Source organism: Heliangelus exortis, chromosome 3 (genome assembly GCF_036169615.1).
Source record: "Heliangelus exortis chromosome 3, bHelExo1.hap1, whole genome shotgun sequence".
NCBI lineage: Eukaryota > Metazoa > Chordata > Aves > Apodiformes > Trochilidae > Heliangelus > Heliangelus exortis.
Genome location: NC_092424.1, coordinates 48355964 through 48370219, shown reverse-complemented (window position 1 = coordinate 48370219; position 14256 = coordinate 48355964). Strand labels below are relative to the sequence as shown.

Genomic DNA, 14256 nt, shown 5'->3' with positions numbered 1-14256 from the left:
AGCTGAAAACTGCTGCACGGTAGTTTGACTATTTTAGTCTTCCCTCATAAGCTGGGCAGTAGCACAGAGAATGACAGAAAATCCCAAGGAGGAAGAACTCCGGAGGTCACACAGTGAAACCTCCTGCCAATTTTGGGAGCCACGTTCAAAGCCAGGTTTGGCTGCTTAGGGCCTTATCCACTCCAGCCTTTAATACCTCTATATGATTTCAGCCCACACCAGTGCCCAGCTACATTTGCTGTACAGGATTGTTGTCCTTACACTCAAAAAGTGGAGCTTGTTTCCACTGCTTCTTTTCTTTTCACAGGGCATCACCGAGAAGAACCTAACTCCATCTTCTCTAATACCAGCCCACTAGGTAAGCAGTGACAGCATTTAGAAACCCCCAAAGCCTTTTCCAAATTAAATTAAGCCAGCTCCCTTCACCTCTACCCTCTACATCTCAACATGCTCCAGCCCCTAAACTCTCCACTCTCCCCACTGTCTTAAACTCTCAAACCAACCATGATATTCTACACACGACCTCATGAGTGCCAAACAGGCAGGAACAATCACTTCTCCCTGAATGACAGCCACAGTCTTCTTTAAAACAGCCTATACCTATGCACTGGGCTATTCCTTCTCAGATACAAGAATTTGCTTCAGAGTCTTTTTGCTCTTATAGGGTTCCCTGTCAGCCCATCCCTCCCACTTTAGGAGTCAGTGGATGGGAACACTAGTGGCTGTTCCTCCACAATGTGGTATCTTCATGGACCTTCTGAAGGGGTGCTCTGTCCCACTGTTCAGATTCATAACAATACTGAAAAGTACCAGTCTGAGTCCCAGCCCTTGAGGACCACCAGTGCTCCAGCCAGTTTTCTTCAAACGTTTTCACTCATCTCTACTGTTCATATCTCCCCAACTTGACTACTAGAGAGAGAGAATCAAATGTCTTTCTAAAGTCAAGATCAGGGAACTTTGCATTTTTTTTTCAGGGAAGTTAAAAAAACTTTCCGATTTTCTACTTCATTTTCGAAAGTAATATGGTAGTTCTGGTCTCTCAGAAATCAGATCTATCAGTTTACCATGATTTCTGATGTTCCCAGTAAGGATCTAAACTCATTCTTGTCTGAGCTATTTGGATTTACTTAACAAGGCATTCTTAAAGGAACAATTGTATATTAGCAAGAACACAGAGTAGATGATAGCCCCTACAAAACACTTCCATGGTTGTTTACTTTGAGTGTAAAAATGTTACAGAACTGCTAACAACAATAAACCAAAATATATGAAAACATTGTCCTGACAACACAATGCTAAATGTAGGCATGTTGCCCTGGTATGGCACTGATTTCAGTGTAAAAGTATCAAAGCAGCAATACTACTCAAAAGTTACATCTAGCAAAACTCATCTGGGTCCAAAGGTGAGTAAGGGAAAGACAAAATATCCTAACCCTTGGATTTTCTGTTTTTCATAAATGCTCTAATAAGTCAAACTATTTTTGTTTCTACTTTTAAGAAATTGGCATCATGGAGACTAGGAATGCTGAGCATTACTAATACATGAAGCTGCTAATAGGAGGAGCAACTGACTCCCCAGTACAGTTCAGTAATAAAGCCTTATTTGTTCTTTTATAAATACTGCAGTATAAACAAACACTAAGTTCAAGAACTTGCCTTAAATATTTCACTGACATTTTTTTAATGTTTATTTCATTGGCACTCTCTTATGCTTCAAAGGGTATTTCACATGAAACATTTACATGCTAGTTCATGAAGCAGCTACACTGTACAGAATGCAATAACCCGTATACTTCATAGTAAATAAGTTCTCTTCAGCAGAACTGAACTAGTGTATCCACAGAACCCACATGTACACATTTGTGAAATTCTGAAGAATACAGAAGTATACAGACCACTGCAAGAAATTCTTCCCGACACATTGTCATAGTTGCTTTCAATTTGTATTTTCCAAACCAATTTCTCATCCAGTATTACCTTAGCCAGCTCCAGATTCACATATCATTGCCTTACATTGACACCTGCTGGAAGTGACCGGGATTGTGAACTATTTTTTTTTCTCTTTTTTTTCCCTGATTTAACTCTACAGGCAGATCAACAATTCTACTTCCAGTAAACTAAGTGCAGACATCTGAAAAAAGTGGGCCGTGTGACTTCACCATGTGAACAAAAGAAAAACAATAAACTACAGAAAAATTCCCAAGGCTGTCACCGCATGGGTTGTCAATCAGAAAACATCTTTTTGACAACAGCCTTTGACAAGATTTTTACTACCCCGTGGGTAGATTTAACACAACAAATTAAATATCCAACCATTTACTAGGCTCTCAGGCTAATTAGCAAATAATTATTACTGCAAGAGTCACTAAATAGTTCTTGTTTGACAAACATTGTTACAAATAAGCTTATACACAAAAATGTAACTGCATTGGTTTTAAAGTACTTTTAGTTTCCTAATTCTTACAAAAAGAATTAAAACCCATGCTTCTACATTACTGAAAAAAAGATTTGCTGTATTCACAAAAGCAAACAGGGATGTTTAATGATTGAATTAATAAAGACAAGAACAACAGAGGCAGGCTTGTTAAAATAACTTGCATGTGCACAAACTATCATTCCTCATAACAAAGATCTCCTCATATAGCTTTTTAAAGACAAGTACACTAACACCCATTTGAAAAACAACATGATTTTCCCCATATGCCAGATCTTCCTCTGTAAGCTTCTGTAAGCTTCACTGTTACACCCTTTTCTTTCTCCCAAACTCTACTAGAGGTGGGATCTCTTTCACTTGATATAATTTTTTTATTTCTTATCATTGAAAAAACACTTCAGATTGAAGCAAGGATGATGAGTTAGTGGGGCTTTGCCTTAATGTTGGAACAAGACATGGTCATGAACTTAGGTTTTCACACACCTTGTATGCAGAACTCAGTTCTGCAAAAAAAAAAACAAAAACAAAACAACAAAAAAAACCCAAACCGGTTTTAAAGTATCACAATCAGCAAGTATAAAAAAAAAAAAGTTCAAGGGCAGCCAAATAGAATTTCTATAAGGTTATATCAGTATACAGCTGATAACCTCTCCAATTTTATGTTTTCCACACAGGCATTAACACCGCAACCGTATTTACTAGTAGCTTTTACAGCTGTATTTTAAATCTTTTATTTATCTATATGTGTATATCTTTAAATGTGGTGAGTGATCAACCTACTGAAAAACTGATGTTTATTAGGTAGCTTAGATTATCCCCATAGTACTGAAAGTTCTGAGCTACTGAACCTGTACAAAAAAAGTAAACAAAGTCTCTGTGGAAGCAGAAATAGTCAGCCTCAAAAAACAGGTAACAGCAGAAACACCAATATGAGTGGTAGACTATGTCAACATACTTTTCCTCCAACTTTTCCTTATTTATCTCTGAAATAACTAAAATGCAGGCAGGTGAAGTCAAAATTTCATGCGTGCAAATTAATCCGAAGAACGAATTTCTAATTAAAAGTTTCATAAAGCTCAAAAGCAAAAAACATTGGGTATGGAAGAATGCAGTTACTCTAAATAATGGATACCACCCAGGATTTAAAAATAACTGCATTTATCAAGAATTAACCAACTCCACCCAAGCTATTCTGTGATTCTGAAATGCAGTAGTATTTTACAACAGATTATTGAACATTAACAGTTTCCTTCCAGACACTTAAATGGTAGGCAAGAGAGCACTTTTTTAAAATAACTCTGATAAGCACAGGGGGTTTATGTACTGCGTTTTTTAACAAAATGCACACACAGGAGCATGGTAGGCTCTCTAAAAAAAAAAAACAAAAAACAAAACAAAACACTAGATAGTCTCGATACTTTAGACATCCATCCCATTCTTACTTTCTTTTCTTTTTACCTCAGAAAGACAACAGAGTTAGTATTAGGCACTCTCAAGATCTAGAGCTTACATTTCTTACCTTACAAAGCTTCTGGTAACGGGGAGAAGAAACTGCCATCCTCTGTAAACGATGCAATAACACCACAACTTTCTGCAGAGATGTTCTCACCACAGCCATCATTTTAAGTTTGCCACACTTCTGGAGACACCTCAGAATTTGCATTATAAATGAAGAGCAACTATCATTTCCTCCCGGTCACTGGACAATGATTTGCCAGCTTTCTGAGCATGCTCTCTCTTCCAGGACTGCTTTTGCAAGCCACAGGCTTTTTACGTTTCAAAGGCAAAAGAGATTGATATAGCATAAGTTTCTCTCCCAAAATAACCCCACAAAACAAATGCAAAAGAAAAAAAAAAAAATTAAAAAAAAAGAAAATCACAGCCTTCACAGATTCTTCAATCCAGTACTGCTCGGCTTTGCTTGTGCAGAGGGTAAATGAAGTTGTTGAGCAGCCAAGTGTCTGACACCATTCAGGAGTGCACTAAATTGCCAGAAAAGGTTATTAATTGAAGCCTGAATGCTGCAGGAAGCAAAAAGGAATTCCTTCAAGGAGACGGCTCCAGTGTATCACAACAGTTGTTCTTCCCTGGTAGCTGCTTTCTATCGGCAGAGTGAGCATTTGCTCCCTCACTCAGGGAAAGGATGCTCTCGCTGTCAGACTAAACGCAGCTCTGGCAGAGCTGTAGAGTGAGTGAATAACAGACTGTGTTATAAATCTTCAGAGAGGAGCAGAGGGATACCTGCCCTAATTATATCAGCCAGATAAAGACTAAAACATCATACAGGCACTTCTCATCACCAGATTACCTAATGCAAAAGGAAAAACTGCAGAGGGTAAACTTCTCTGTTAGGAAAACAGAGCTTAAACTGCTCTTAAAGCTTATTTAGTCGAAGGGATCTCAAAGGAATCTCACTTGCGCCACAAAGTAGAAATGTTTATCAGGAGCCATTTCCAATTAAAATCTTTTCCAGAATGACAAGGTTTTGACCAATTAAGAGCACACTTGTGCCATCAGCCCTTTTCCTAACTATTCTTGAATCCAAGCCACTAACATAATTTCAATGTTTTTCCCATGATAAAGCATTTAAGCCACCTAAGGATGGCAGTAGAACATTCAAGAGCATGGAAGCGAGGGACTCCCTGTGCAATACAGCTATTTCTTACTGCTTCTAACAGTGCTATGATGAATCTACTTAAACCTGCATGAGAAGGCTGCAGCAGCAAAGGCTCAGGGAGGCCATTACCACTGCAGTAGGTGGCAGATGCCCTTACAAGTAATAGCATTATTTAATTCACACGTTGACACATGATCAGGTACAGACACGTATTTCAAGTACCTCAATCAGCACAGCATGGAGGCACCAACTACAGGTAGCATGAAAAGTTGATATGATCCCAGATAACATATAGCTTAGATGCCAGTGTGTTAGACACTGGTTTGCCTCTTCTCAGGCACTTTCCATCTCAGGAGATGAATGGCAGGTACAGTTTCAGTTCTGCTAACGCAACCTTTTCATCCTTATTTTTAGAACTGAATCAATATTTCTACAAGTCCTCAGGCAAATACCTTTTACCTGTACTCTGTATTGCTTCTGTACTAGCCAGTACTAATGACATCCTTGTGAGGAAACAGAGCCTTTATTCCACTCCGTATGTGGAATTCCACATTTTTATGAAATCTTACCACCAGCATTCTCCACTTTGCCAGACTCACCTTCTTTCCTCGTATCCATGATTCATTTGAATCATTGCCCTGTACTCCATTGCTCCTGGCTTTTACCTACTCTTCTTTCCCATCAGGTAGTTTCCTTTAACCTACCAGCTCTTACCAACCACCATTGGCTGACACACTGTTACTGAACATCTTTTGAGGAAACCTAGGAAGCAGCACAAGTCCAAAAACACTGAAGCATTCAGAAGTAACTATACAGAAGCTCAAACCTCTTCTGTGTAGCACAGAATCAATAATCTAAACCTGCTACCTTTCATTCCGCTTTACTCCATTCCACTAAACATAGAAGTTTGAATCAAACAGTGAGACAAACAACCCACAACTAGTCATGTTGCTTTTCATTAAAAATGAAACAAAGCTTTCAAATTATTTTGAATACCTGTACATCTGTAGGCACAGGACTTCCCACACATTGACCTGGCATTACTTCTTAATATATCCTAGCTCATTTTCTACATCTTGCTTTAATTTGGGTTAACCTCTATCAGGTGGCTGCTAAACATTTTGCAACAAAAACTAGAGTGTTTTGACAGCAACCTGAAAGAAAAGTCACCTCTAACCTTTAGATACTGAAAGGATGAATCAAAAAGACCAATGCTATGATTGTGTATTTCCTCCTTTTCAAGAAGGAATCATTAACAATACTCAAAAGTTTGCATTATATGCATAACACTGTTGCTAGCCTCAGATGTCACAGTGGAAGGCAAAACAAGGCGCCCAGATTGACAGTGCCCAGAACACTGGTTCTACTTGAGGTTGAGCTGCAGTAAATAAGATAACCCCAAAAATATAATGGAACATAGTCCTCTCATGCTCACACATAGATGGCAGCTTAACAGATAAACCTATTTTGAAAATGGGTGATGTATTAAAAAACCCAAAAGTCTTCAACATGCTTTTTCTATGTTCAGAACATACTTCACCTCAAATTTATTACATCTTAAACTCATAGTAAAGTTTTACTCAGTGCACAGGTCATGGGGAAAGAGGCATCTTCAGCTCAGAGAAAGTCACAACCCTGCATTCTTACAACCATTTAGAAGAAATACTCCTTCATACACTCAACAAAGCACAAAGATAAAAACATTGTTACTTTGGGGAAGAACAAGAAATGATCATTGCTTAAGCAGATATGAAGCTTAAGAACTTGTAAGGGCTTGATTTTTTTTAATGTACAGAAAGATGTTTGAGCTTCCTGTTGTTTTTCAAAAGTTCATTTCAAGAAATATTTGAAAACAGAAATGTTGATTTTGGAGTGTTTCTCAGTGTCATGATATGAATATCTTCAGTTATAGTTGAAGTAATATTGAAAGATTGTGGGGGGAAATTTTCATTTTGGAAGCCATTACACTATGACAGTCTATGACAGTCTTTGACATGCCCTACTTAACTTCCTTCAGTTGTTATTTGAAAAAAGCTCACAATATTATGTAAACTCAAGGGTAAGTTTAGTGATTATGCTTCACTTGCATAGTGTGTCAAAGCATAAAATCAGAGCAAAAGATGGAGAATATCAGGTAACAGGACTGAACAAGGGAGAGCCATGCCCAAGTACCTACACCTGCCTTCTCAGTGTTTACAAGCCAGGACAATGGGCAGGGTTAAGAGCTTTTTATAGACTTTCTCCAGCCAGCAGGCAGTCTTGCCCAGCAGTTCTCCCCTCACACAGCACCACTTGCAATTTTAACCAGACTGCAGCACAATGAAGGGGGGCAAATGACATTCCATGACCAAGGTGCTTCAGAGCTGCATAGAACCATCAAGTAAATTGTGAAGCTGCAGTTTTATCTTTGTCTGACTGCACAGAATGCAAGATAATGCAGAAACAAGTCTGCCTCATGTTATTAGCTTCCTGTGGCCCCATTTTAGCTCTTCCGTGTCCACTACACTACTTCTTGAGGGTTTTTTGCCAGTTGAAAGTATAATAGTAACTTCTAGGTGTTTTCATTACATTTCACAAGGGCAACATCTCTATAAATTAGTTACGTGATTGACCAGAATCATATAAACATTGGTGATACATCACCTTCAACAGACACAACCTTGCACAATATAATGTTCTCTTCCTTACAATTACAGTAAGCAGCTTGCTGTTGAGATACTCTAAACTGTCTTGTGTCATTTATATTCAATGTAAATATGTTCAGATTAACAGCTCTACTGATAACAGCACTTTTTTCATAATAAGCTGTCCAAATCCTATGTACATAGAAAACAGATGATGTAATTCCAATCCAGATCTAGCCACCCAGTTCTATACATCACAAAATAACTGTGTTAAATGAGGCAATCTGATTGAAGGAAAAAATACATTAAACATACAGGAGAAACATGAAGAGCATTCACATCAGGTGAGCAGGGCAAAGGAAATTCATGTATCACAGAAGCACAAAATCCTTCTAGCCAGTGATGTTCAAACTTTTGCTGCCACAGAATCAAAGATATGAATTTTTAAAAGATCTGTTAGGTCTCCACAGGTTTTCTCCTATTTTCCCTCGATACATTTTTCTCTTCATGCAGACTGAACCCAGACTGAACCTCTCTCTCTCTCTCTCTCTCTCTCTCCTATGTCCTCAAAGGAGATGTATAGGATATGCAAAGGCAGGAACAACGATGATGTGATACTTAGGTAGTATCTTCTTCTTGGACAGGGAGAGCAGATCTCTCTTCTACATTTCAGACAAGCTATATTAAAAGTGACTGTAAGTGGTGTCAGTGTCCTCAGTTATTTCTCAGGTTTCCAGCCCGTGGCCTGTACAGGAAGGAAGGTCAGCTGGAGTGCTGCCAGGCAGCAGGAGAGGGTGAAAACTGATACAAGCATGACAGCTTCTTGGACTGCTGGAAAAGCAGAAGGAAGGGAGCAGGAAGGGATAGGAGGCAGTGAAGCCCAGGAGGACTTTACTTGGAGGGAAGTAAATTTTTTGGTTGGACAGCCACACATGATTTGGTTTAATCAAGTATACAATTCATGAATAGTCACCTTCCATGGACATTTAAGATCCCCCAGTGCCACAGATGTCGACAAAATACGTATTTCAAACCTTAAAGAAAAACCTGCTTCTTTCACATACCAGACTTCTAAAATACTGGGTTGGTTTTTTTAAAAGAACCTTCCAATAGGCTTAGCTTTCCCCACTCTAGTGGATAGCTTTAAAACATCTTCCATTGAGAAAAAGCATGAATAACAGCAGTATTATTTTGGTTCTTACCTGCATCTGCTTTCGGAGTTCCCTTATGCAAGCACTGTCCTGAGCGGTGTTCTCACGCTGGGATGCATCTGCTAGAACATTAAGTGTTGTCTCTGCCTCTTGAAGCCACTTGAGGAAGCTCTCCAGATCCTTGTGTGAGGCTTGTACTGTCTTCAGCTCAGTCTCCAAGAAATTCTGTCTCTCGACAGCCCTGAAAACAAGACAAGTGTCAGAACATTCCCCCATAACAGACAGCACTACATGTACCATAATGAAACTACTAAAAGGGAATATAAAAGTTCTCTCTATTAAGAAATTTTATATCTGTCATGGCTTTTTTTATCATTATTTATACCACTGTTTCTTTAGTTATTATATCTATAACAACTTCAGAACATCTGTGGGTAGCTATATTTGTCATGGCCCTTGACAAATATATATCCCTTCCATGAGGGATATGGAAGAAATGAAGTTTTTAATTAAAAATACAACTTTTCCTTTTTGAGTACTGCATCACAGACTTATGCTACCTCAGCTGGTAGAAGCATTATTCCCATATGTGAAAAGCACTGGGGGTTCAGGGGACCTTTTCTTTTTTTATGGTGAGAAGAAACATTTTCCCTAAATTTGACAGAGTTTAAGTGCTGAGGGATGAAAAGTCAAAAGCTGGTCCCTTTGCTAAAAGACTTATGACACTATCACACAAACATCATAATGCACTGCTATCATAATAGTGAAGCCATGCTCAATGTTTTCTTATCACTGAAATGAAACTCAGATGGGAAACAGTCAGCAATTTTTAAAGCTCTGATTAACAATGTTAAAGCATGACAAAATAAATTTCATCCATTTGCAGCTGTAGTTCTGCAGTATCCCTTTTCCCCAAATCAGGGCAAAAGAAACAAGCTTTTCCACACCTGCACATTTCACAGAAATCTCTAACAGGGCTACTATCTAGAATGCTGCTGCAATGTAAGGAGAAATTTTGGTTTAATCAAGTATATAATTCATGAATAGTCACCTTCCATTGTGACTATTCAATTTTATTTTCACATCAAGCACTAGCCATTTTATAAGATTTTAGGGATAAAATTTTATTTAATTTCAAGTACTACAACACAATACACTCAGCATTTGATGTTTTCACATGAACTGAACAAAATTCTCCTGACAGGCCCAAACTTTTGTCTTCTGCCTCCCTTTATTCTACTGGGGCTTTCTTTCCATGCTGTGAAGCAGGTGTTCAGTACCATTCAGGATGATGTTACAAGGCAAGCATTCTGGTTTGCTAGCACATCAGAAAAGACAGATGCAAGGAAAAGCTGTTTTCCTTCAAGGCCAGTAAGAAAATCTCATGCAACCCCAATTCTACCAGGCTTACCTAGCCAGGTATTAGTATAACCAACTTAATTTTCTAGAGACTACATTACTTGAAAAAAGATAATGTTGCAACACCTACTTTAGAAGCTTAGCTCTTATGTCACTGTTAATTATTGCTTTATCCAAAATAAGTCTGTGTGAATCATTCCTGACTTAATGCTTGCCTAGGTTTTGGCTACTGGCAAATGACTAGCAGGGCAAGCAGCTCTCATTCTTGCTTCTCACTGGAAGTTCTTGAATGCTTTGCCCCCTTTTGAGAAATAATAATAAATGCTAGGGAATAGAAATGGTTTGGTAGATATTGACTAGAAAAGATAACAAGCACAAGCTCAAAAATTAGAGCAGAACAAGGAATTGCAAGAAAAATGTAAAGTAAAAGCTCTGACTTCAAAACACTTTCCCTCTGCAGGGATTTTTTTCCCTAGCAGGGGGTTAAAGCCAAAAGTGGAAGAACAGGAGTGACAACAGGAAGAATAGACTAGTAATAAAGGTGACCTTCAAAGAAAAAGATAAGTCCCAAAGGATGAAACACTAAGTGACCCAGATTTCTAAGTCTAAGTACTGATGTAGTTGATGGGAATTGAGACAATCTGAACTTTGTAGCTAATAACCTTCATTGAAGAATGTAATCTCTAGCCTAAAGTCTTAATTTCTCAAACTTTCTGGTCGGTTAAAATTAAAGGAAAGAATTAAATTCTATTATAGTCCCACTGCTGTTGTGACATTTGAATTGAAGTTGAAAAATCGTTCCTTTCACTAAATATGTACTCCAGCAGCAGCATAAATCAACAGATTTACCAATGTTGTTCTAAGATTATATGGGTACTTCTAAAGAGTACCTGTATAGCAGAAGAAAGCAACACTTTTACAGAGCAGACAAATATTTTCACTTCCTTCCAGTCAAGGCCAGAAATGTAAAACAGAAAATGGGGAACTCTGTACTGCAGATTAATTACTATCACATGCCATAAAAAGATGACTCAGATTTTTTAAGGAAGTCTAAATTGTATCAGAACAGCCTCAAAATACAAACAGTCCTTCCAGGATGTAAGAATTAAATGTAAGAAGAAACCTGAAGAATTCTTTACAAATTATTCATTACAACAGCTAATTTCACTTAATAGAGTAATAGTGGAGAAGGTCTACGCAAATTATATTAGCAAAGACACCTGCGAGGAAAATAAAATTGTAACTCTGATATTTATTATTTTCATGGTTCTGTTTCAGGTTTCTGTTCCAACCTTTTTTTTCTTTTCAAATTTAAACAAAAATTCTGCAATGCAAACAAGTGTGATAAAAAAAAATTATAAAATAGCAACTGAAACAGTAGAGACAGTCAATAATGGCAGGAAAAATACAGATATAATTTCATCCTAAAGTATAAAAATTGAACATAAATAGCCACCGGGAAGAGTACCCAATACACGCCATGTCAGACTGGGAGTTTCAACCTCTTAATGCCAACAGTTTTAAAATAAGCTCCTTCAATATTACATGCCATGGCTACAGATTTCCTGGTGGTGTCATTGTGCTGTTCAGGATGGTGATCCTTCAGTGATGTTACTAAGGTCCCCTTTTCACAGCCTTCAAGCATCTGAACAAACTGGTATTTTAAAGGATTATGCTATAAATACAGATTTGTTCTTATAGAAGCCATAGGGCCACACGTGTGTTCTATGTCCAACCCTGAAATCTTCCAAGATCCTTCACATGAATTCACTAGTATTTTTATTTATTGCATTTAAAGCAAGTATAAAAACATTCATTCCCTTGAAAAGGTGTTTCCACTGCAAATTCTCCCCTTTTAATTCTTTCCTGCTGGTCCACAGGGTTACAGTAAGCAGCTTCACACTGGCTCTCAGCAGTCTCCTAGATATTCTTTCTGGCCCCGGTTAAAAAAAGAAGCAGATTCTCCTCTTCCTAAGGCTGCAGACTGCAAAACAGTAGCTCCAGTGATAGAGGAGCTACAGTTACACACAACAGAATGTAATTGTTCATTATTCCAGACTGGAAGCAGATTCAAAGATAATTAAGAGACTTCCAAGCAGGAGGATTCCTTTCTGGTCACCTGCTCTGAGCAGTGGGCAGTTTTATGCCAGTTCTAGCCAAAACACTGCAAAGCTTGAATTGAATGAGACTACTACAGAGCTTTAGCCTACTGTTACCTTTTATCCAACAAGAAGCTGTTTCCCCTCACTATCTAATTGCATCTTCATCCCGAGAAGTCATCATAACATTCAGATGAAGTAAATGGCATTTTGGAAAAATTGTTGGTTTATTTTGAGGGAAGAAATGATGGTCTGGATGATGAAAATGTTGCAGTTCCTACTATCACTGCAAATGTACAGTCAAGAAGGGTGATTTCAAGAGATGATCTCATCACTATGACCTAGTTCAGAAGAAGTAAAATCAAAAAGCCAAGGAAGTTGGCTTTTTACTGCCATATGGAGTCCCCCCCACAGTCTACTGGAAGTTTTCTGGAGAACAATAAATAGAAATTGTCTGCATCACATGGAATAATTATTGTTTTACTCACTTGAAAAATCCTGTTTTATGCATAAAAATATTTAGAGATTAAAAAGTTTTTATTCTCTCTCAAAAGATCACATGGAACGAGCCATACTTTTGTATGCTTTGCCTGTTTTGCATCTCATCTCTCAATGGACATAACCAGGAAACCAACTGCCACATCAAAAGCACAAAATGACAAAAGTACCATTTTTTGCCCATAAAAGGATAAAGTGACATTCTATTCTGCTTTGTTCATTACCTGTTTCTTAACACTGAGTTCTCCTCTTACTCCCCAAGACATAGCATCAGCTTCAGAAACTTTATTACCTAGAATTTTTATTCCCTTAACTGACATCTCATTTCATAAATTGCATGTTTCCTCCATACATGCACATACACATACACACATACATATATTCTTTGTCATCTCCTTCAGTCCCATATAGATAGGATCAATTTTCTCTTCTGTCTGTCTAACCACAAAGCAAATAATCCTTTTAGCTGCAGGCACCAAGTCAGACTCTTTTCTAAACATTAATGGTCTGACAAATACTAAAAAGAATTTCTGGAGTGATAAGATTACCTTGCAGAAAAAAAATTATGCATATGGAAATACCATAATTTCATAAAACATATTTGCAAATGTGTCTTAATAGAGGATAAATAGAAAGAAGTAAGTTTCAAGCAAGTCTCATTTCCTATAGAGCTGAAGTATTTTCTGGAGGAATGCTATGAGCATTGTACTCAGGAACCCCAAGCACAGATTCATGAAGGGAAAGTTCTCTTATATAAAAGTCCATAATGAATTAATATGTTGGAAGACCATGGGAAGTACTTTCAAGCCTTATGAAGGGAAAGCACGGCAACCAACTACAAACACATAAAGCTTGCCAGAATCAAGGAAGGGAAGAGGAACCATTCAAAGACACTTCAGAGTAATAGCCACAGGCAAACCTAAGACCACAAGGAAGTAGTCCTTTGTGGTTTGCATTTTTCATATTTAAAAAGCCCACATAAATGGGAAATCATACAGCAGCCTTCTGTGGTGGACTGTTGGGATTGCCATCACCATAACAACTCAAAGTAGCTTCACTACAATTGACTGATTAACCAAAGCTGCCCTAAGTGCTGCAGTATAGCAGACAGAGAAGAGACTGCAATAAACGAGTATACATTGGATGCAAGGTTAAGACAAACAGCTCAATATAGACTGAAACCTTGTCATTACCTTTGGTTCAGATTAACCCAACAAGTGTTCATCTGGTCAGTGGTTTCCTTCACCCTCCTTGTGTCATAATCACGATATTCTCGAAGAAGTTTATTAGAAAGATCATTGAATGCAGCTGCCGTGATGTCACCTCTATGCAAATCCTGTACTAAAAGCTAAAAAAAAAAAAAAAAAAAAAAATCCAGAATGAGAACATAAAATAAAAATCATCCTATTTTTCATACTATGCATTTTACTGTATTTTAACTATTTTTTGTTTGCTTGGTACTTTGTTTTGTTAA

At 37.8% G+C, this 14256-nt stretch overlaps 1 protein-coding gene across 6 annotated transcripts in view; it reads right to left on the bottom strand.

Moving 5' to 3' along the window:
* Positions 1-14256, bottom strand: part of UTRN (utrophin) — a 345394-nt gene that overhangs the window by 176073 nt on the left and 155065 nt on the right. For 5 of the 6 annotated variants that reach the window (XM_071740500.1, XM_071740501.1, XM_071740499.1 and 2 more), the window contains 2 exons: positions 13976-14130; positions 8878-9067 (listed from right to left, as the gene is read on the bottom strand). In XM_071740500.1, coding sequence (XP_071596601.1) covers positions 8878-9067; positions 13976-14130 — 345 coding nt within the window. Of the gene's footprint in view, positions 1-3953; positions 4201-8877; positions 9068-13975; positions 14131-14256 lie in introns of those variants that run through there. The other variant, XM_071740505.1, reaches the window with a different exon arrangement.